Here is a 25,097-nt window from a genome sequence, read left to right on the forward strand (position 1 = left end):
AGGTGGGGGGGAGGGAGGAAGAGGAAGGGTGACAGAGTCAGGCAGACAGATAGCGAAGATGCGGCGCAAGAAGGCGGAAAATAGGAGGGATACATGGAAAGACGGAGACAGTAACAAACAATAAAAATAAATCAGGAAGCGCAGAGTAGTAGAAAGCACGAGCATCATTTTGACACACCGGCAGCGGGATTTTTGTCATTGAGGTGGAATGTATACAGCACACATGTACGGAGAATGCACATGCTTGCACAAAATGGGGGGAAAAAACCCCCAAAGCAGTTTGGTCACAAATATTTCTGCGAGCAGGATGTCGGCAGTGATAAACACTGCTCCTGGCTTTAAACAGACCTGCTGTGTGTGTGTGTGTGTGGTCCTCAGGGTGTGCAGACACACTCAATGTGTGTTTGTGTGTACAGTCGAGGTGGGAGTGCGGGGTCAGAAACATCAAGACTCCCCCATGACTTGCGTCTGTGGCTGTCTTGCATTGCTATTCTTTGTTGTGGTGTCTCGCTCGCCTTGCTGCAGACATCTGAAGGTCTCCACTCAGGACGTTTAAATGTTATCCGCTCCTATTGCTCATTGTCTGCTCCAGGTGGTGAACATGGAATCCTAACCCCTAGCCCCTACCCAAAACCCTAACACAGGGGTGTCCAAACTTTTTCCAGCGAGGGCCACATTGTGAAAAATGTTGGAAAAATAATATATCCTAAGAGGTTATATACATTTGAAGAAAAAAAGTGCACCTCTGCTTTGTCATTGGAGATGAAAAAGCCTATTATCAGTACCGACTTCACTCTTTCCTCTTTTTTTTTCAATTTTTGCTGTTTTTTTTTTCAATTTTCCAAATATTTCACCTTTAGTTTTAAAAAGTAATCTTTGCAAACTTTTTCCCAAACAAATTTTGTTTTGTTTGTTTATCATAATTTTACAACTTAAACTTATTTTTTTCTTTAATATTTCAACTCTATGGTAGTAAAATGACGTTATTTTAATTACTATTAATTATTCTTTAATATTATTTTATTATTATGATAATATTACGACTTTATTCTTGTAAAATTGCAACTTTTTTCTCATTGGAGTATGACTTTTTTCTTAATATTTTGCCTTTATTCTCATAAAATTACTGCCATTTTTGTCCATTTCTGCTGCTACTGTATTTTTTCAAATTTTCCAACTATTTCAACTTTGTTCCTGTAAATCTTCTTCTTGTAATTCTGCCTTTATTCCGTTAATATTTTCACTTCATTCTGCAAACAAATTTTCCAAAAATTACAACTTTATTTTGTTTTGTTTGTTTCTCTTACTTTAAAAAGAAAAAACGATTTTCTTTAATATTTCAAGTCTGCGCATCCCTCACAATATTCCAACTTTATCCTTGTAAAATTACAGCTGTTTTGTTTTTACCATTTTTGCTGTTTTTTTCCCCAACTATTTCAACTTCCTGCTTGTAAATTTTCTTCTTGTAATTCTGACTTTAATTCCCACAATATTTTGACAAAATTATGCAACCTAATTTTCCCCAAATTACAACTTTATTTGTTGTTTTTTGTTTAACATTGCAAGTCTAGGCTACTGAACTACGACTACTACTGCTCAGCCTCATTATAACAAGTTTATTCCTGTAAAATTTCAACTTTTTTTTGTTAGAACACAACTTTTTTCCCTTAATATTTTGACTTTATTGTCATAAAATTACAGTTGTTTTTTTTAATTTTCAATTACAACTTTATTCATTGTTTTGTTTGTTTCTCATAATATTATGACTTTCAATCATGAATGCCTTTTTTCTTTAATATTTCAACTTTCTGCTACTAAAATGATGTTATTTTTCCTGCTAATATTACGCTATTATTCTTGTAAAATTCTTCTTAGATGACAACTTTTTTCTCTTCATATTTTAATATTTATTTTTGGAAAATATTTTATAAATATTATATATATTATACAATAATATAATATAATATTACTTCATGACATTATATAATAATATAAAAATGATATAAATACAAATTTTTCCATTTTTAAAACATGTATAACAAATGTTTTCTTGTTAAATTATACTTTTAGAATGTGTCGCGGGCCAAAAAAACCCCAGCTGTGGGCACAAATGGCCCTCAGGGTGCACTTTGGACACCCGTGCCCAAACCCAAACCAATGCCATCCATCCATTTATTTATATATATCCTCATTAGGGTGGTGGGTGTATGCTGGAGCCTATCCCAGCTGAATTCAGGCGAGAGGCGGGGTACACCCTGGCTGGTGCCCTAATAATGATCTGCTTCTATTGCTCATTGTCTGCTCGGGGTGGTTGCCCTTGAATCCTAACCCTAACCCTACATTTTGATATGTTTCTGCTTTTCTTGGGCCCAGATAATTATCCCGAATCCTAAGGCCCAACTCTTAACCCCCTAACCCTAACCCACGCTAACATGAAACAAGCCTAAGCCAGGGACCCTCAGCATAACCCAAACCCTTTGATCCCATTCAAGCATTTTCTGCTTTCCAGCTTAAAAGTCAGTTTCCACTCGGTTTGCTCATCACTCGGCTCTCGTGGTAAAGCACCTCAGTTATGTAACACAAGGCGCTCATCACATCGAGGATGCAGTTGTGGAATGTAAGAGGACCGAAACATGTCAACGAAAATAACCCCCATTGTTTTCACCAAAAGCAGCACACATCTTCAGCTCCAGGGAAAAAAAGCAGGTGTTTTCAGTCTAAAAGCCGTCCACATTGTCTAGGATTTTAACTCTTACTCTCCAAGATAATAATTCTTTGTGAGAAGCACACCAGCTGCCACAAAATCCTTATTGTTATCCAGAGTGGACGCGAGCCAGGTGGCGTCATCCCATCACATATCATTTCCGCCATACCACTGCTTCGTCTCTTCAACACACGTGTGGCTTTCCTGACAATAAAGGATATACAAGTGCAACGCCGTATTTACAACATGTCAGATTTATGAGGTAAATAACTTGTCAGTTTGCCTGCTTGGCTCTGGTGAAGTGGTAATTACGACACACGGCGCTGTGGTGATATTGTGATTTACAAAAACACTCCAAAGGCGGCGTGCAAGAATGAAAGGGGCTAAGAATAATACCTCAGTTCCACACTTGATCTCCAATCGCTAATGAAATTGGTACATCAATTCCCAGAACTTCCCCTCAAGCACAAAGAGGAGCGTGCTCAGGAGAGATGTACGAGCTCAGCTGTACAACTTCTCATCAACAGGTATCCCCAACACCTACTGCTTATTTCTAGCAGCACAATCGAGTATGAGCAACCAAGTGGGATAAAACACACAAGGAATTTGTGGCTGTCACTCTAGGACTCCTAAGACGCCAGGGGTGTCCAAACGTTTTCCAGCGAGGGCCACATAGTGACAAACAAAAGGATGCAACTTGGCCATTTTGGTCACTTCGAAATATACTAAGAACTTATGTACTGTATACATCAAGAAATAACTCCTTCTCAGCATTGTGACAGGTGAAAAAGCCTATTATTAGTATGGATTTTTGCTTTTTTTTAAAAACATTTTTTCCAAATATTTCAACTATCTTCCTAAATAATCGGCCTAAATTTTCTTCTTGTAATATTATAACTCTATTGTCATAATATTTAGACTATATTCCCATATTATTATATCTTTTACTCCAAAAATAACAACTTTGTTTGATTTGATTGTTTGATTGTTGTGGCCGTAAGGTGGTCGGAGCCTGTCATGGCGGTAATCCCAGAACCCGTTGGTGGACATTAGTGGCGAGGGAAAGACTTCGATCGGGCCTTTTTGGCCCATGGGGGTCCAGGGTCCTATAGGCTGTATAGGAGTTTCCCCAACCGGTCTTCATGTGTTTTGTGGACTTGAAGAAGGCATTCAACCACATGTTCCTCGAGGAATCCTGTGCGGAGTACCGGGCCACCTAATTCAGGCGGTTCGTTCCCTACATAACTGGTGTCAGAGCTTGGTCCGCATCGCTGGCAATAAGTCGGACACGATTCTGTTCATTACTGTTATGGACAGAATTCCTAGGCGCGGTTTGGTGGCTGCAGGATTTGGTCTTTGCTTTTTGCTGATGATCTGGTCCTGCTGGCTTCATCGGGCCACGATCTTCAACTCTGGCTGGATCGGTTTACAGCCAAGTGTGAAGCGGCTGGGATGACAATCAGCACCTTCAAGTCCGAGTCCATGGTTCTCGCTCGGAAAAGGGTGGAGTGCAATCTTCGGGTCGGGGAAGAGATCCTGCCCCAAGTGGAGGAGTTAAGTACCTCAGGGTCTTGTTCACAAGTGAGTGAAGGATGGAACGTGAGATCGACAGGCGGGTTGGTGCATGCAGTGATGTGGACTCTGCATTGGTCCATCGTGGTGAAGAGGGAGCTCAGCCGAAAGGCAAAGCTCTCAATTTCCCGGTCGACCTACGTTCCTACCCTCACCTATGGTCATGAGCTTTGGGTAGTGACGGAAAGGACAAGATCGCAGGTACAGTACATCCATTCATTCTCTATGCCGCTTATCCTCACTCGGGTCGCGGGGGTATGCTTTAGCCTAACCAAACTGACTTCGGGCAAAAGGCAGAGTACACCCTGGACTGATTGCCAGCCAATCGCAGGGCACATATAGACAAACAACCACATATCTGTGAACAATTTAGAGTCATCAATTAACCTAACACGCATATTTTTGGAATGTGGGAGGAAACCAGAGTACCCAGAGAAAACCCACACACGGGGAGAACATGCAACGCCACACAGAGATGCCCAAGCGGAGATTCAAACCCAGATCTTCCAGATCTCCTGACTGTGAGGTCCAACACGCTAACCACTCGGCAGCCGTGAGTAGAATTCAGAGTAGAACCGCTGCTTCTTTTCGTTGAGAGGAACCAGATGAGGTGGCATCTGGTCAGGATGCCTCCCAGATGTCTCCCTGGGGAGTTGGAGGACTCGGGAAAGACTCAGGACACGTTGGAGAGACTATGTCTCTAAACTGGCCTGGGGACATCTCGGGATCCGTCGGGAGGAGCTGGACGAAGTAGCTGGGGAGAGGGAAGTCTGGGCTTCAGCCCGACCTCGGATAAGCGGAAGAAGATGGATGGATGTTCCTCATAATATTCCGACTTTAAAAAAACAACGTATTAACATTTCAATTTTATGCTACTAAAATGACATAATTTTTCCTCATCACATTATTATCTTGTAAAATTACAACAGTTTTTTCCATTTCTGCTATTATTTTTTGTTTTTTTTCCTACGATTTCAACTTTGTTCATGTAAATGTTGTTCTTATGATTATGATATTATTTTCATCATATTTTTTTTTTACTTTATTCTCGCAATATTATAATATTTCCCCAACTTAGTTTTCCAAAAATGACAACTTTATTTTGGTATGTCATAATATTACGACTTTAAAAAAATTATATTTCATATGCTACTAAAATAATATTACCAGTTTCTTTTTGTAAACTTTTTTCCCTCTTAACATTTTGACTTTGTTCTCATAAAACTACGTCTGATTTTTTAATTTCTTCATATGAAGTCAATGATTTTATTTTGACTTTGCGGATTATTTTGGGTTCTTTCTATTGCAGGGGTGTCCAAAATGCGGCCCGCTGTGTTTTTTTTTGGTGGCTGCGGCACATTCTAAAAATATAATAAAAAAAAAAGAACAACAGCAAAAATGGAGAAAAAAAGTTGTAAAATAACAGGAAAAAATTTCAATTTTATGAGAACAACATCGTGATATTATGAGAAACAAAGAAAACCACAAATAAAGTTGTAGTTTTTGCAAATTAGCTTGCGGGAAAAGTTATTATATTATGGGACTAAAGTCATAATATCCATCCATCCATCCATTTTCTATGCCGTTTCTCCTCATTAGGGTCGCGTGAACATGCTGGAGCCTATCCCAGCTGACTTCGGGCGACAGGCGGGGTACACCCTGGACTGGCTGCCAGCCAATCGCAGGGCAAAGTCATAATATTATAAAAAGACATTTTTTAGGAAGATTATTTAAGAACAATGTTAAAATATTCAGAAAAAACAACAGCAAAAAAGGCAACAAAAAGAGCAAAAAGCAAAGCTCACTTATAAAGTTGTAATTTGTGTTAAATTAGGTAATGTGGGTAAATTAGGTAAAAAGGTTATTATGTCACGAGACTAAAGTCATAATTACAAGAAGAAAATTGGAAATTTACACGAAGAAAGTTGAAATGGAAAATATAAAAACAGCAAAAAAGGAAAAACAGCTGTATTTTTTACAAGAAAAATGTCCAAATATTATGGGAATAAAGTCATAATTATGAGAAGAAAATTTACAAGGTGAAAGTTGAAATAGATGAACGTTAACAAAAAAAAAAACCCAGCAGAAATGGAAACAACAGATATAATTTTACAAATACAAAGTCAAAATATTGAGAAAAAAGTTGCATTCTAACAAGAAAAAAGTCACAATTTTATGAGAATAAACTCGTAATATTATGTGGCAAAATAATAATGTAATTTTAATACCATAGAGTTGAAATATTTAAAAAAAAAAGGCTCTTTTTTAAACTGCATAAGATGAGAAACAAACAAAACAAAATAAAGTTGTAATTTTTGGAACTTAGGTTGGGGAAAAAGTATAAAGTCGAATATGACAAAGAAAATTTAAGAAGATTTTTTAAGTCATTCAAAACCAAAGACGTATTTATATGTTTTTATAAACCCGAACGCCCAATCCCAAAGACGTATTTATGCATCTTTTACGCTTTTTTGCAGGAGAGGCAAAAAGAGGTGATGATGCAACTCTCCACTAATGCACTCAATTTCATAACACTTTTAAGCCATAAAAACGGCCACAAGGTGGCAGAAGTGCATTTGATAATGGATCGTTTGCCTCTAAAAACACACTCAGCAGCAAGGAGGAAGTGGAAGAGCGTGGAGGAGTGTAGCATGCAGAAGGTTATGCATTGCAGGGAAATTTTAACGCATGCACACACACGTGTGAACATGCGTGCACAATGCATGCACACACAGTTTTGTTCCAAATGTGAACATTGTAAATAGTTCACGGTGTTATGTTTGTAAATAAATTGTTATTTTGATATAAAACAACCCATTTTGTGTTGTTTGTGTTGTGGTATAGTTGTTTCGATATTTGATCTGTCAAAAAAAAATGTGTCAAAGTCAAAGGTTTTCTCCCTTTTTTTAGTCAGGAACTGATATTTTCCTGAAACTTACCTATGTTCTACTGCGGATTACGAAAGAGTGGAAAAAGGTAAAACAAACATTTTTTCCTGATGAAAGACGAGTCTAATTTTTTTTTTGGTAGGTTCCCTGTTTATATGCCATAGAAGACGATATTCTGAAGGGCTTGTCTTTTGAAAAATGGCTGGGATTGAACAAGTTAAGAAGAAAGTTGAAATATTTGGAAAATACATGTTTTAAAAAACAACAGCAAAAATGGGAAAAAGGGCAAAGAGGGAAGTTGATACTAATCATTGGCTTTTTCACCTACAGTATATGACAACCCTGATATGCAGTTTTTTCTAGAACGATATATGACTTATTATAGCATATCTCCACGTGTTGCTTTACAAAACATCAAAGTGGCAAAGTTGCATCCTTTTTATTTTTCGATATGTGAAAGTTTGGACACCCCTGTTCTTGTGCTTCCTGTGAAAAGTAACTGCGGAGGAGCAACTGCAAAACGTGACGTGTGGATGCCCCCCGGACCACGAGCTGGAAACCTCGGGGAAACAATGAACATTAAAATATGAATATGCCTTTTTTCCACTTCTAATGAGTTTGGTTTCTGATTTTTGTTCTTGGTTGGGATCAAATCTGCCTAGAAATGGAGGTCAAGAGCACGACTACAAATGCTTGTGATTGTAAAGTGGGTCTGGTAGACATAAACACCTCAGAACATCGATTTCATGATTTTTTTAACACCTCTGTCACACACTGTGACGTAATATCAGTAAGCTCTGTATGTTGCTAATCAAATCAACATGAGGGCCAGACCAGTCACGAGCACATACACACACAGCATGTGCCAGTCTGTGGGGAGCACTTCAGTGAGATCTTTATCTTTTCTTTTAAAGTCAACCATGCAGCAACAATTCTTCCTAGGGCGGTTCAAGTGGGTTGTAAAATGACAAATTGTCCATGGCTGTGGATAAAATGTGATCTTCTACAATTTAAAAGACAAAAAAAAAACTTAAATCTGAGCAACCAGATGGTGTCGGACAGCAGCCGTCATAAGCAGTTAAATTTACAAGCAGCTTTACTTCACTTACGCACAGTATTTGACTCATAAATTCAGCTAACTTGTAAAGACAAATCCCTTTTCATTAGATACTTTTTCCAGCCAGCGAGGGCCACGTCGTGAAAAATGAAAGGATGCAACTTTGCCACTTTGATATTTTGTAAAGCAACACACGCAAATAAGCGAAAATGTTATATATATTTCAAGAAAAAACTGCATCTCAGCATTGCCACATAGGTGAAAAACTTTATTATCAGTAACAACGTCACTCTTTTCCATTTTTATTTCCAAATATTTTAACTTTCTTTTTAAATAATCTTTGTAATAATTCACTTTTGGTTGATTTTAGGTTTTTGGGCTACTATTGTATGCATGTTTTGTTACTATTTCGTACAATTTTATATTTTTACTCTTATCTACTCTTTCCTTTTATTTTTTTTGGACTTTTGGGTCTCTTTTTGTAAGTTATGGATAGCTTATGGATGGAGAGTCCCATTTCCCAAAATGGTAATTCCCTGAGAACATGGAGTGTATCTGTATTTTTACATTTTGTGAATAAACTAAAGAAAAAACACGGCTATTTTCAAAAACGCACAAACGTGTGTATACCAACTCCATGCTTTTTTTTTTTTTTACTTTTCATCTGCCTGCAAACGTGGCTTTTTGTCTTTAAAAACTGTGTTTTTGTGTATGGACATGTCAAACTGAGATTTTTTTGTGTTGTGTCGTAAGAAGTATGCAACATTATGTCATGTACTTAAACTTTATTTATAGGGCTGTCGAAAATACCTTTATTAGTGATAATAATAATAACAGTAACTAGCGTATTTTTGTCACACTTTTTTTCATGGTTGGGCTGGTCCTGCAACCTGTACTCCCGAGCGACCTATGTATGTTTTTTTTTCACACTGACTGCCACGAGAGGGCGCTCTAAGCTCGTGTGCCAGTATCTGCTACTCCTATCACTCCTGTTCCACAGAAAATACGGTAATTTCCCTCACTAATTACGGTACAATTTTTAGCGTGAGTAATGCATGCTCATCGTGTCAAGCCACGCCTCTCTGTTGTGATGGCAGACGGAGGGACAATAGTGTCTCCACACAGTCACAGAGTCTGCCGCTCTTTTCTAATTTTATTCTGACCTCACCACAGCAACAGCAGTGCAATTCCAACACCATGTATGTATCTCCAACTCAAAAACACGTCTCTAGCCCGCGACACTGTCTCATTGTCACATTATTACAGCGGGATGCATTCATGGACACTCCCAACATCACAATCATGTCTTTAGTGTGTGTGCTTGTGTGGTCTAAATAAACAGAAAATTAGAATGGATAGTCTTTTAACGTAATTCTTACTGCAGAAGTACAATTTGCTACATTTAAATATACAGTACTTGGAAATCCCAATTAGATCTGCACTCAAAACGTGAATTAAAATTAAATTTGCGGCTCATTAAAGCGTAATTCAAATGTTCTGCTACGATTAAAGAGACTAGCATTAGATTAGCATTAGAAATTCTTACACGTGTGCTATCTTTTAGCATGATTTCAATTTTCCCTTGGAGAGGTTACAAATAATACATACAATTATATAAAATTGGGTCCTGTGATTTATCTTTCTGTTCATAAAATACAGTAAAAAATGGGCATATTTTGCACTTAGTTGCAAATGGTGATTAATTATGATTAATTCATTTGAAAACTGTGATTTAATGTATTAAAATGTTGAATCATTTGACAGCCCTGCTTATTTAAGTTATTAACTTACAAGCACTCCCTCCACTTCCTACAGTGCTACGCGTGCATGCTCGTAAACGAGTGCTGATTTTTAAAATAATGTACTTGTCATTGTAGAGTAATTGTTCATCGCAGTTAATCGACCGTGATAAGTGAATTTAGGACTCCTTATTTATTTATCAATGGAATATTTTTGTAAATACATTTTTTAACATTATTAGAGCCCTCTAGACATGAAATAACACCCCTATTACCCAATATAGTAGACCAAATAAGAGCAAATAAGCCTTTTAGGACATAAATAATTGTGCTTGTGCGTGTTACTATAAATGTGTTCCCTAAGGAACCTGAAAGAGAAGCGGACAGGAAGTGATGCTGGGTGTAGTCCATGTTTTTATTAGGGATTATTGTGCCTGTTGTGAGATCATTCAAACCTGCAATAAAAGCCTGTTGTTTGTCTCACCGAACTAGTGAAGTGCAGACCGATACTGAAATATCGATACGTCTGATACCAGATCTTCAGGCTGTAAAATCAATACTCAAATCAAAATATCAATACTGTGATACTTCAGTTACTTTACATGAAGTCATGTAAATCATTAACAGGAGCACGGTGGAAAATAAGTAATTATTGAGCGTTTGAATTGATCGTTAATTAGGTTTCATTCTTCAAGTAATTCTTAATTTATTTTAATGGTTTTAATATTCTATTTATTTTCTTTTTTATTATTGAAAACACAATTTTTACATGTTTTTTTAAAATATATTTTGTCCTCTGTTTTTCTGTTGTTGTGTCGTAGTTGTCCCTCCCTGTATTGTGGTTTTTCAGAAATTGATTAATGATCACCGTTTCTTGGTAGGCTATGGTCTATTAGTCCAAACATATTGAAACACAAGTGATATATAGTACTCTGGCCACTAGGTGGCAGTAATGTTACATGGATGAGACATCCATCCTTACGACATTACCCTGAAAAAAAGGCTCTCCTCCCATTCTGTGTGGAAGTGGTAAGTTTGTGGCTTCTTACTTTGTGTTTGACACACTTTCTTAAGTTTAGAAGAAATAAATGCGACGCTAACTAGCGAGCTTGTTAGCTTGCCAGCCCCTGGTCGTCTAGTGTCCAAGTAGCCTAATAGTTGTGAAATCTGGTGTAAACAATGAATAATAGGAGTGTAAAGGTGACTATAGGGGTGTTATTTCATGTCTACATCGTTGTAATAAAGAAAAAAAATGTATTTAGAAAGTCATAAAAAGGTTTTCTATGCTAGAACTATATATATATATATATATATATATAATTATATATATTTATTAACATTGACTCCTATATCACAGAAATGTATTTATCGTGGTCGGGTCTGGAACCAATTAACCACTATAAATGAGGGACAACTGTACTGTAAGTCATGACGCTACATCAATATACCTACATATTTCATGTATTGTATTCTTTATGCTAGAATTTGAAATACACTACTTTTTGAAATATTTCAGTCACATGTCACATAGGTGTAGTTGTACAAAGGACAATGAATTTTACGCAGTATCGTATCGGAAAGGAAATCAGTGGTATCACACACCAAACATTACAGTGCCGACACCTAGTGACCAGTGTGGAATATTACAGTTCATCAGTCTTTGAATGCGTCTTTTGAATGCCTCATCTTTGTATTTTACTTCATTTAATATTTTTTTTTTGCTTGAAAATACTTAATTTAGGCAAAAAATATGTAACATTTGCTTAAATATGCATAGTTTTTGACTAATAATCGGCTGCATTTAACCAAAAAACAGCTTGGTTTATTAGTGAACTCACTCAATACCAAAGACGTATTTATACACCTCATCCCGACAATGTATTTACACGTCGTTTACGTTTTTTTTGCGTGAGAGGCAAAAAAGAGGTGATGATGCAACTCTCCACTAATGCATTAACACTTCATACCACTTTAAAGCCATAAAAACGGCCACGAGGTGGCAGAAGTGCATTGGATAAGAGCTCGGCAGGGGTCATGTATACTGACAAATCACACATGACAGGAAGGAGGAAGTCAGAGAGCGTGGACGAGCGTAGCATACAGAAGGTTACGCATTGTAGGGAATTTTTAACTCATGCACACCCACGCACACGCGTGCACACACATGCACACAAAATAGTACAGTTCCAAATGTGAAAATTGTAAATAGGTGATGGTGTTGTATATGTAAATAAACTATTTTGACGTAAAGAAAACACTTTTTTTGTGTTGTTTATGTTGTGGTATAGTTATATGATGTAGTAAAGTATAGTATAGTTTTTTAGTATAGTTGTTTAGATATTTGAGCTGACACAAAAGCAAAAAATATTTGCGTCAAAGTGAAAGTTATGCTTGAAATGTACCTTTTCACATAAAGCTGGTTTTCTCCCTTTTCTAGTCAGGAACTGATATTTTCCTGAAACTCACCTATGTTCTACTCTACTGCTGATTACTAAAGAAGGGAAAAAAGGTGTCGAATCTTTCTTTTGGTAGGTTCCATGTTTATAAAGCCGTAGAACACATTTATTTTCTATTCTGTTCTTTGAAAGGTAATTCAAAATCGTCCGAAGTGGTTGTCTTCTGAAAAACGGCTGGGATTGAATGAGTTAATATGTTTTCGAAAAACCATGATAGAGTGAAGCCACGAAATTTCAACCGTTATGTGGCGAGGGACGACTGCACATGTAAAATACCATTATATTGATGAACACTGGCGTTATGATGGCTGATTTTTCCGCCGGTGAATGTGTTTTTATGTGGACAGAGACTTTTTTAAAAAACACTTCCACCCACACGAGTGCAGCTTTAACTGTGATAATGCGCATTTGAAAAACATCCGTAATGGTGTGGACATGATCTAAATCACAGCCTGTTTTACATGAGCCCTCTCGTGTTCCCTGGAGCCCCGGGGGTCATTTCCCACCCTGCCGGTCTACTCTAAACAACTCAGAAGGAAAAGCCCCATTTCGTCTGCCACTGCTGCACTGCCATTAGAGCTCGTTGAAACGTCCAGCTCGCACAGAGACGCTACAAAACATAACATTGCTGCTTTGGAGTTCCTATCTCTGCTACCATCAGTTACACTTTTCTCAGGGAGGGGGCAGTGTTGGTCAGAAATACACACATGCGCAATGAAGTCATTGCACAAACACACGCTCACAATGATTTCATAGTATGTGTGTGTGTGTGTGTGTGTGTGTGTGTGTGTGTGACAGAACACAGGACGCAACATTTGTTGGTCATTACATTGCAAGACAGAGCTTCTTTTTAAGTTTTCGGGAATGAATCTTCATAAAGTGTCGTGTAGGAAATGCAGCAGAATGAATGAGGTGTTGATCCGAGCTGTAGCCACGTTGGTGAAGTTCTGTGCTCTGCTGACTATTATGTGTTACGGGTGACGAATGACATCATGAGTCACAGAAAAGTCAAGTCAAATTTGTTCACGTGAAGGTGCGAGCATGGAACGAAGACGACTGCCTTCCAAACTTCCAAACCGTTTACAATTGGTGAATTCTGCTTCATAATGATTGGAAGTATCAAAAATCTTTTGTTGAATTGTATTTTTTCGAATGTGTCGTGGGCCAGAAACCAAGAGCTGTGGCGCTGCAAATGGCTCCCGTGCCTCGCTTGGTGCACCTCTGACATACACCCCAAACGGCAGGAGTGGTACGGTTGCTGCTGTGTGTTAAAGGGGAATTCAAATCAGTACTTGCACTGTTTCTGATAAGACCAGGTACACACACACACACACACACACACACAAGTAGAAGTACAAGCGCCATTAGCTTCCAATTCGACCTTATTAAGATAACCTTCAACCTCACAGCAGCATCTAATCTCTCTTATCAGCGTGCTTCCAGCCATAGTGTCAAAATTGCTTGCTTTCCCTCAGCGGCTGGCATGCAACAAGTGCACGAACCTGCCTGAGACGACACTAAGGAACATGTCAGAGCATCGTTTGGCTTGTTCTATCGGAGGCTTTTCACTGATATCCCTGCATGTTGTTTAGTACAAGATCCTGTCACTCATAACGCATAACGAGCACAACACTGCCTGGATGTCAGCGACGTCCAAACCTCATCCGCATGCTGAAAAATCAAAGGATGTGGCTTTGGTATTTTCAATTTTGTACGCTTTGTTTGATAAGCATCAACATTTCAACTTGTTATCCTTAAGTTGCGCTAGAATATGCCAAGGACATTAAAAATATTAGCTGTGGGCCACACTTTGGACGCCCCTCCTGTGTTGACAGACAAACAGCCTGCAGTAAAAGTGTCTTCAGTCAATCAATGAAAAGGTTTTCTTACCTGATCTGAACTTGCTTCGTATCAGTATTGAGTGCTCTGAGCCCAGAAGAGTCATAATGTTCTACAGTAGAGTTCCAGGGTTGAAAAGTTGCAAGGTACAGTCATGCACACCTGGCCCCCTCTCGGCTGAGATGAGATGGAGCCGACTCGGCCTACGTCGAGGACAGATGTTGAAGAAAGTTGAAGACACACTAAACGGAGTCTCTCTGTGCCAGTGTTTACTCTAGGAAGTAACTCTGAGTACTGCCGTCGATGTGGAAGTGTGTGAGTCTGGCTGAGGCTTTGGTCCCATCTAAGCCCACAGCTCTGAGGTCTGAGTCAGGGGGAGCACACAGAGATATGCCCTGCTCTGGGAGGGGCCAGGCGCTACAGTCCCGCCTGTAGGAGCCGGAGGCTGGACGGGATTTGGCTGATGACTTCTTCCTCCCTTGATACCAGTGTAAATATATCTGCCTATCAGCCCTGCTGTGTGATTGGAGGAGAGAGTCAGATAGACAAACATCCAGCTGGAACTCCAGAAACTTTCTTTGACACTGTTGATGAACCGGAGTTCTTTACATGCGTGTATACATTGGGGGAAATAACTACTTCAGTGTTTTTTTATTGGCCTGCGGCACATTCAAAAAATATTATTTAAAAAAGAAACCCCCCCAAAAAACAACAACAGCAAAAATGGAAAAATCAGCAGTCATTTTACAAGAATAAAGTCAAAATATTAAGAGAAAAAAGTTGTAATTACAAGAAAAATTTGACACCTTGCAATATTATGAGGAAATATAACGGCATTTTAGTAGCATGAAGTTGAAATAGTAGAGAAAGACGTTTTTTTAAGTCGTAATATTATAAAAAAGAAACAAAACTGGATTGGCGGTGCCTCTGGATTTGCAGACCAAGGTGGTGGTCCCCCCTTTTCCAACTATCGCGGGATCACACTGGTAAGGTCTATTCAGGGTTCTGGAGAGGAGGATCCGCCGGATTGTTGAATCTCAGATTCAGGAGGAGCAGGGTGGTTTTCGTTCTGGTCGTGGAACTGTGGACCAGCTCTACACTCTCAGCAGGGTCCTTGAGGGTGCATGGGAGTTTGCACAACCATTCTACATGTGTTTTGTGGACTTGGAGAAGGCATTCGACCATGTTCCTCAAGGAATTCTGTGGGGAATACTCCGGGGGTAGTATGGGGTACCGGACGACCTAATTTGGGCTGTTTGTTCCCTGAATGTTGTTCGCATTGCCAGCATTAAGTCGGACCCGTTTCCAGTGAGGATTGGACTCCGCCAGGGCTGCCCTTTGTCACCAATTTTGTTCATTATTTTTATGGACAGAATGTCTAGGCCCAGCCAGGACGTTGAGGGGTTCCGGTTTGGTGGCTGCAGGATTGGTTCTCTGCTTTTTGCAGGTGACGTGGTCCTGCTGGCTTCATCGAGCCGTGAACTTCAACTTTCACTGGATCGGTTCACAACCGAGTGTGAAGCGGCCAGGTTGAGAATCAGCACCTTCAAGTCAGAGTCCATGGTTCTCGCCTGGAAAAGGGTGGCGTGCCATCTCCGATTCGGGGATGAGATCCTGCCCCAAGTGGAGGAGTTTAAGTACTTTGGGTTCTTGTTCACGAGTGAGGGAAGGATGGGAACTCAAGATCGACCGCCGAATTGTTGTGGTGTCTACAGTGATGCAGACCCTGCATCGGTCCTTTGTGGTGAAGAGGAGGCAAAGCTCTCAATTTACCGGTTGATCTACGTTCCTACCCTCACCTGTGGTCATGAGCTTTAGGTAGTGACCGAAAAGACAAGATTGCGCGGGACCAAGCGGCCGAAATGGGTTTTCTCCGTAGAGTGGATGGGCTCTCCCTTAGAGATAAGGTGAGAAGCATTGCCATTCGGGAGAAACTCGGGGTAGAACCGCTACTCCTCGGTATTAAGAGGAGCCAGATTAGATGGCTCGGGCATCTGGTCAGGATGCCGCCCGGACGGCTCCCTGGCGAGGTGTTCACGGCACGTCCGAGCGGTAGTAGGCCTTGGGGAAGACCCAGGACATGTTGTCTTTCAACTGGCCTGGGAACGCCTCAGGATGTGCCAGGAGGAGCTGGACGAAGTGGCAGGGGAGAGGGAAGTCTGGGCTTCCCTGCTTAGGCTGCTGCCCCCGCGACCCAACCTCAGATAAGTGATAGAAGATGGATGGAGGAACAAAACAACAAATAAAGTTGTAATTTTTAGAGAATTAGGTTGCGGAAAAAGTTATGTTATAGTCAAAATACTATGGCACCAAAGTCATACTGTAATGATGAGAAGTAAATTAAATGTAGAGGAAGAAAGCTGAAATATTTGGAATATTTAAAAAAAAACAACGGCAGAAGTGGAAAAAACAGCTGTAATTTTACAACAATAGATGTTATGTTTTTTAAAGTTGTAAAATTATGGAAAACAAACAAAACAACAAATAGTTGTAATTTTTGGAAAATTTGGTTGCAGAAAAAATTATAATGTTACAATAATAATAATAATAATAATAATAATAATAATAATAAGTGAAAATATTATGGAAACAAAGTCCTAATTCTGAGAATAAAATTTAAAATAAAGTTAGTAAGTTAGTAAGTTAGTAAGTATTTGGGGAAAAAAAAGCAGAAAATGGAAAAAAAAAGATGCAATTTCATGAAAATAAAGTCAAAATATCAAGAGAAAAAAGTCGTATTCTCATGAGACAAAAAGCATCATTTTACAGGAATAGACATCATTTTTGAAAAGTTGTAACAATATGAGAAACAAACAAAACAACAAATAAAGTTGTAATTTTTGGAAAGTTAGATCGTGGAAACCGTTATAATGTTATGAGAATAAAGTAAATAAAGTAAAAATCTCATGGGAATAAAGTCAAAATTACGAGAAGAAAATGTACTAGCAGAAAGTTGAAATATTTAAAAAATAAAAAACATACACACACAAAAAAACCTGGCTGATGTTGCACTAATTTCCTGTCTTATTTCTTTCTATTTCTAATGGATTCATTTCCTTGTTTCTTCTGATGTTGCTCGGCGTACTGTTCATATAAGTGATCTGTGTCTCCAGTTTGCATTCACAAGCACCACAGTGCCGTCTCCAACGAGGCAGAGGAATAAACGAGCGCAGACGAGGCCTTGGCATGATGAGCAGACATCCCCTTGTTGAGGAATTTTTCAGAGGAGAGCAGCTTAGTTCTGCTCTGACAAATGTCTGGCTGGTATGTAGGAGAAACATTGAGGGGTGACTTGTTAAATACAGAGTGGAGCATCTGCATCATACTGCTGATAAGATAATGCTGCCACTCAACTGCTTGGTGACTGATTTAACGATGTATTGCACAGTACCAGCCAATATTTCAGGTCATGGAACATCTGAATTGTATGAAATAAATATTTGATACCTGCTGATTTTGTAAATGTACCCCCTGACAAAGACATGAACAGTCCATAGTTTTTATGGTACTTTATTGTAACAGAGAGAGTAAAAAAAAACTCTCCACCACCATGTCAAATGACCTAATGGGGCAAGGATTATAGACCTGCACAAGACTGGAATGGCTGGAAAGCTTGGTCAGATGCAATAATTCATAAACGGAAAAATGGTTCAAATTCTCCACCGTGACTATTGGCCATACGCTGTGCGACTCCCAAAACGTTTCTTTCATCACGTGGAAAGGTTTGGATGCTACGTCACATAAACAAAGCATCGAGGCCAGCGTTGCCAGATTTGCTTATTATAAGCAACTTTGGGCTTAAAGATGCTTGCAACTCCCCAAGTTCCCTGTTGTTGTGGGCTTGTTTCTCTCGCAAGACCTGGCAACCACATCCCTGCTGCAAATGTGAATTGTACAAGCTACAATCACTATCAACTATGTCTCCACTGAAGTGATTACGTAAAACAATTTGCACCGAAACAATACAGGTCGCCGCACGGCTACTTTTTTACACGGCAAAGTACGACGGTTCAGCTTCCTACATTAATATGTACAGTACTTTATGCCTTTAATAATAACACAGTTGTCTGTATTTCTCCACATTCATGAGCTACGCGGCAACAATTTAGACAGCAGCTAGCAGCTACTACCAGTGTGCATACAGCGAACATTTAGCAATTTCTCACGATTATGGCCCACTCGGCCACAATTAATTCCATATCGCCGTGGAGACCCGTAGCACATACATGCAAGAGCGGAAACTAGTTTCCAATCACATTATCTAAGTATGTTAATATGACTACAAGCGTGTTTTTAAAAGATAGGTTTACTCCAATTCATGCAATAATTTTTTTTTTTTTTTTTACTGCATGTAAACATACTGATTTAGATCAAGACCTCTTCCACAAGGGTGACCTGGCCAAGAAAGAGAGCGGCATACATCAATGAACAAAAACAAACAAATAACAATAACAAAACAAAAATGGAACTAATAAGCGGAAGCAATAGAAAAAAGTGCGGTAACACTTTGAGAACACAGGCACCGTTCGAATGATTTCCGTTGTCAGTTTATTAAAGGAAAACTGCACTTTTTAAAAAAATGTTGTCCATCATCCACAAATCGTATGTGAGACATGAACACCTATGTCTTTCTCTTTTCTGTACGTTCTAAAGATATAAAAACAGATAAAAAGACGGAGCTAAGAACACTTATTCCGCCTATAAATCCAAAATGTGGCAACAACACTCCATTAACATATAATGTGGTGTGCATATTAACCAAGCTACAGCGACATTGTGATGATTATTATTAACTTTGTTACGCCGATTGAACTACTGTATATTACCAGCATATTGACCAGGTGTCGCGTTCCTTTCTGTGTTGATTTGTGAAATAAATGCGCCCAGGAAGGAAGGTCCGGTAACGCTTAAAAGGACCAAATTACTGTAAGTACTGTATTCCATGTTATGAATGTACCTGTTACTACATGGTCACAGTATGGATATAAAACCTTGTCGGAGGTTTTTGGAGGTGTTTTAAGCCTTTCATACCAAAGTTACGTTTTTATAAATCCATATTTATACGTCTTTTACGTGTTTTTGCACGAGAGGCGAAAAGAGGTGATGACGCAACTCCCCACTAATGCATTTCACTTCAGAGCAATTTTTGTCATGAGCTGCGGTGCTGCTCTGCTGCCCTCTGCTGTCTTTCTGTTGCAGCACACCCGCCGAACCTGCTCTCGTTATCCCCGTGTTCCTTGCTCTCTGGTCAACCTACCCTCGTGTCTTGTGAGTACTGGTGCTTCCTGCTAGCGAGTTTGCAGCAGCGATTTTTGTTTTTTTCCGTGACCGCTTGTTTTTCAGCAGTAGTGTTATTACCTGTTTTTACCTGCCAGTTTTTTCAGCAGTGGTTTTGTGTTAGTACCTTTTTTCTCCTTCTTTCTTTCTTCTTTCTTCTACGCATTGTAGGGACATTTTACGCGCACGCGTGCACACACGCGTGCACACATGTAGTTCCAAATATGAAAATTGTATATTTGTAAAAAAAATGTCTTATTTTGATGTAAAACAACCCATTTTTTGTGTTGTTTATGTATCTGAGCTGTCACAAAAGCAAAAAATATTTGTGTCAAAGTGAAAGTTATGCTTGAAATCTCTTCACAAAAAGCTGGTTTTCTTCCTTTTCTTGTTGGGAACTGATATTTTCCTGAAACTTACCTATGTTCTACTGCTGATTACTAAAAAATGGAAAAAGTTAGAAACAAACTTTTTTTTTTTTCTAATGAGAAACGGGGGTCTAATCTGTCTTTTGGTAGGTTCCATGTTTCTATAGCCACAGAACACAATGTCCTGTGTGCCTTGAAAGATCAGTCAAAGTCGTCTAAAATGGAAAATGGTGCTGAAGTGGTCTGGAAAATGGCCGGGATTGAATGAGTTAATTGCGGTCTTTGTGGGTGGCAGGCTTGTGTCGCTTTGTTTATCTATTTTTATATCTTTGGAACGCACAGAAATGAGAAAGATATGTGTTCATGTCTCATATAAGGATTGTGGATGATGGGCAAAATTCCAAAAAAAGTGCAGTTTTCCTTTAAAGATAGAGCAGAAGGCTCCCCAAGAAGAGGGGGAAGAGAAACTGAATGCTTTTTTTCCCTGTTTCAGTTTGAACACGAGGAGAAGAATGCTGCAAAATGTCATTGGATCGTAAGGCATACAAGGCCTTTAGTTCAGTTCTCCGAAGAAAAGTGCATAAATAAGTGGGACTCAGGCTTTACAAACCAGAGTCCTCCAGTGTGAATATCGCCTTACAGTCAAGGAGGGCATGCCAGCTTTAGTGTACAGCTCGCAGTGGTGATTGAGGCTGCTACAGCCAATGACAAACCTGAGAGCACAGCGGTAGAGCGTAGTCAGACTGTAGGCAGCTGGATGCAGCACACGTGCACACAGCACCGCCATAATCAGTAAAGGCAAAAAAGTAGCTGACATCAGAAGCTTCCTGGCTCTCAGTGAAGAACATGACTTGCCGCTGAGTCGTCCTGCTAGCCGAGCAGCCTGAGTGGTGTGCTTGCCTGCTGAAATTATAATATTGTAATCTACTGAGTAAGGAACTCAAACAATACAAGTACTAACATGAGCCAGTTTAAGGACCAGTACAAGCATATCAATGTGTCTCTTAGGTTTAAGACCTCGGGTTAGGGTTAGGGTTAGGCGGTGAGTGGAGGGCATCGAACACGCACAGACATCGCCAACTGCAATGCGATCCTCTACAGCTCATAGAAATGGGCATTCTTTCAACACAGGAAGCAAACAAACATTCAGTAATTGCTGATACATGGAGATCGTCCTCCGTCTTTTCAGACAATTTGAACTGTTAAAACTCGGACCTACAGTGTAAATCCAGCGTTGGGTTACAAACTTGGCTGCGCCACACGTTAAGCGTCACTTCCTACAGTGATGCTGCCACAGACCTTTTCTCCAAATTGTGTAAAAGACTACTGTCGCGCAGTACTAAGCAGTCACACAGCATTGAGAGCTTTGACCAGCTCCAGTTCACTGCTCTTAACTACTCATCTTAATCTCTTCCTAGTATAAACACTGCCTGGCCTTTGTTGCAAAGGAGGCTCTACACACACCAGTGACATTCACGCACCAAAACATGTCATTATTTCAACTAATGCATGACACACACACACATCGGTTTGCTGGTTTTATGCATGAACACCAGAGAGCCACAAAACACCACAAATGCAAATATTTACATCGCCACTTCTCAGGCTGCAAACCTATGCTGTCACGCACGGGTAAGGCCAGGCATAGGCAAAATACAGCCCACGCGCCATATAGGCCCCATTACTATTTTTCCCTATTTAATTGATTAAAAACCCTCTAAAAAAGCTGAAAGCTCAAAGCTGTCACCAGCAACAGGATTTTCCATTTGCGAAATCTAAATATTTCCAACAGTTATGGAGGCGCTGCGTTTTCCAGTGATATACATGTCATTGTGGTAATCCAAGGGACCGTGTCACAGCAGCTCAGACAAGACGAGGGTTTGATACAAAGCAGAGTGGGGGTTTGTTTACATTCTGGGTGCATAATTTAGTAAAAACCTGTCAAATTCAATTCAGTTTTTTTAGTTGGTCTGTCAGGTGTCCAAAGTGTGGTCATTTGCAGCCCGTGGTGCATTCTAAAAATATAATAATAAAAAAAACAATAGCAAAAATGAAAACCTCAGCGGTTCTAGAAGAATAAAGTCAAAATATTAAGAGAAAGTAGTAATCTGACAAGAAAAAGTTGTAATTTTACAAGGATAACTAATACTATGAGGACAAATAACGTTGAAAAATTAAGTCATTCAATACCAAAGGCGTAGTTATATGTTTTTAGAACCACGAACGCCCAATCCCGACAACGTATTTATACGTCTTTTACGTTTTTTTGCACGAGAGGCGAAAAGAGGTGATGACGCAACTCCCTACTAATGCATTTCACTTCAGAGCAATTTTAAGCCACAAAAACGGCCACTAGGTGGCAGACGTGCAATTGATAAGAGCTCGGCAGCGATCATGTGGACGGAAGAATCACACATGACAGGAAGGAGGAAGTGAGAGAGCATGGAGGAGCGTAGCGTGCGGAAGTTTACGCATTGTGGGGAAATTTTAACGCATGCACGCGCACACACATGCGCGCACACACATGCACGCACAAATTCCAGTTCCAAATGTGTAAATAGTAAATAGTTCATGGTGTTATATTTATAAATAAATTGTTATTTTGATGTAAAAAAAAAAAAGCAACATTTTTTGTATTGTTTATGTTGTGGTATAGTTGTTTAGATATTTGAGCTGTCACAAAAGCGAAACATTTTTGTGTCGAAGTGAAAGTTATGCTTGAAATGTATCTTTTCACAAAAAGCTGGTTTTCTTCCTTTTCGAGTCGGGAACTGATATTTTCCTGAAACTTACCTAAGTTCTACTGCTGATTACTAAAGAAAGGAAAAAGGTGTCTTTTGGAAAATGGCTGGGATTGAATGAGTTACAGAAAAAATACATTATTTCTTAAAAGACACAATATTATGAAAAACAAACAAAATAGCAAATAAAATTGTAATTTTTGGAAAATTAAAGCAAAGGGTATAACATGATGGGAATAAAGTTGTAATATTAAGAGAAATTAAGTTATAATTTTACAAAAATAAACTTGTAATATGAGGAAAAATAACTTCATTTTAGTAGCATGGAGTTAAAACATATATATAAAAAAACGTACTGTGTATATAAAAGTCGTACTATGAGAAACAAGCCAAAATAATTAAGCTGTCATTTTTGGAAAATTAGGTTGGGGAAAAAGTTCTAATATTATGGGAATAAAGTCACAATATTACGAGAAGACAATTTATGAAGATTATTTTCAAAGTTGAAACATTTGGAAATTGGACAACATTTTTGAAGCCATTGTGGCCCGTGAGTCAAAAATTGCCCACCCCTTGTCTAAAATGTGTTGAAACACACACACACAAACACACCGCATGTGTTGCCGCACGGGTGCATGTGCAAATGCATAAAGCAGACGCCCGTGGGCATCTTAATTAGCAGGTGAAAGTGCTTAAAGGGAAAGTCTGTCAGTGGGTTTGACAGCATACACACAAAGTCTTGGAGGGATTCCTGAAGAGGTCACTCAGCCCTGGCTTAATCCTCCCCTTTAATTGGGCCCTATGTCAACAGACGTGACAAGTCTCATCTGAACTGTCTGGACCAATACTTGTGTGCTCGCAAGTGTGTGATAGAGCAGATGATCCTCATGTATCACTGAGACAATTATATACAATAAGTGCTCAGCGGGCTTCATGGCGCTGCTACTTGTTTGATGCATGCCTTTGCATGCGAAAAACACACTCCTTATTCCATAACACAACGTGTTTATTGGCCAGCGGCACAGACGTCTAGATCAACTCATGACTTTTTGTGTTTTCTGTGATTTCTTGTGTTTTAGATAACGCAGATGTGACTTGCTAAAATGTCCAAACTGCATAAAATATCATTAAAATGACGTCCAGATTGAACAGAGGAATTCCAAATACTGACTGCGCACACTGGGTTTGGAACGTCGGAGCTCGCATAGCTCCAATCCGTTGTAATAAATGATGAAATGGTGGGTGTTTGTCTATGCTGATAGGGGCTGCCAGTTAAAGACCAGTGATCATACTGTAGTTCAGCGCTGGCATCTGACTGTCCCGCTGCCAGGAATGTCTCAGCAAGAAATGTAACATCTAATGCACTCTGAATGGCACGAGGGCCGGACGCCATGACACTTGGCTTTAAAAAGCTACGAGAGGAAACGGCTTATAACTTCTTTGTCCCTTTATCTTTTTCCGGCCTGTCTGCTTCCAGGTCACACCTTTCAGAACGGACTTCCGAGTGGATTATTAAAGTAAGCAGTTCTCACAAGGGACAGGAACGAAACCTGTGAGCTTTGTGTCATTAAGCGTATGAGATTATATGTGTTTTATTGCAATGGACAACTTTTTTTGTGCACCAAACAACCCTAAATATTAGGGATGCCCGATATTGTCTTTTCAAACCGATACCGTACCGATACGTAATTTGTAAAAAGTGAATCAGACAAACTGTACCTGTAGACTTGTCCTAACCAAATATGATATCACCACTATTAAAATAAATATAACAGAAACAATAATCAAGAACAGTTCAGTTTGTAAAAATTTACGTTTATTTTTTTTCAAACAAACAAAAGAAGTACAAACCGACAAAAGCCGGTATGTTCAACGCTGGTAATGCCTGTGCCATCATATCTCCTTTCGTCATCGTCTTTTTGCAGTTTTAAAACGCCGCGCGGATAGGAACATGCCTGGGGCTTACTTTGCCGTCTTTGTGGCGTTTCAGGTGGCTGATAAAGTTTGGTGTGCTGAGGGTCGATGTTTTTTCACATTGTTTGCAGAACATTTGGTGCAAATTGCAAGCAAAATGTTTTCCTCTGAAACAGTAGAAACAGAAGTTTCACACGATCAACGCCATGATTGTTTACAGGTTAGCTCAGTGGGGAAATGACCCCAAGAGCGTGGCGACGACTCATCCAAGAGGTCACAAAAGACCCCACAATGACATCCAAAGAACTGCAGGCCTCACTTGCTTCAGTTAAGGTCAGCCAGGTAAACAACGGCATTGACATGACCCAAAGGCTAAAGATGCATTACAGTACTTCCTCTACAGGTCTCTGAAAAGGGCATCAGATTACCTTAAGTATTGAATTTGAAGTGATCTGTTCTGTATTTATTTGTTCTTATTTTATCTCGTTATCTCGCCTATCTCGCTTTTTTTTTTTTTTTAAAGTGTGTGAGTTTATTGTGAC

The 25,097-nt window shown here is 39.3% G+C and overlaps 1 protein-coding gene across 4 annotated transcripts in view; it reads right to left on the minus strand.

The window, feature by feature from the left end:
* Window positions 1–14,624, minus strand: part of myocd (myocardin) — a 52,626-nt gene extending 38,002 nt beyond the window's left edge. For 3 of the 4 annotated variants that reach the window (XM_054754183.1, XM_054754194.1, XM_054754174.1), the window contains exon 1: window positions 14,307–14,615. In XM_054754183.1, coding sequence (XP_054610158.1) covers window positions 14,307–14,361 — 55 coding nt within the window. In that variant the 5' untranslated portion in view covers window positions 14,362–14,615. Of the gene's footprint in view, window positions 1–14,306 lie in introns of all 4 variants that reach the window. The other variant, XM_054754165.1, reaches the window with a different exon arrangement.
* Window positions 14,625–25,097: the final 10,473 nt, after the last annotated feature.

The sequence above is a fragment of the Dunckerocampus dactyliophorus genome, chromosome 2 (assembly GCF_027744805.1).
Source record: "Dunckerocampus dactyliophorus isolate RoL2022-P2 chromosome 2, RoL_Ddac_1.1, whole genome shotgun sequence".
Lineage (NCBI taxonomy): Eukaryota > Metazoa > Chordata > Actinopteri > Syngnathiformes > Syngnathidae > Dunckerocampus > Dunckerocampus dactyliophorus.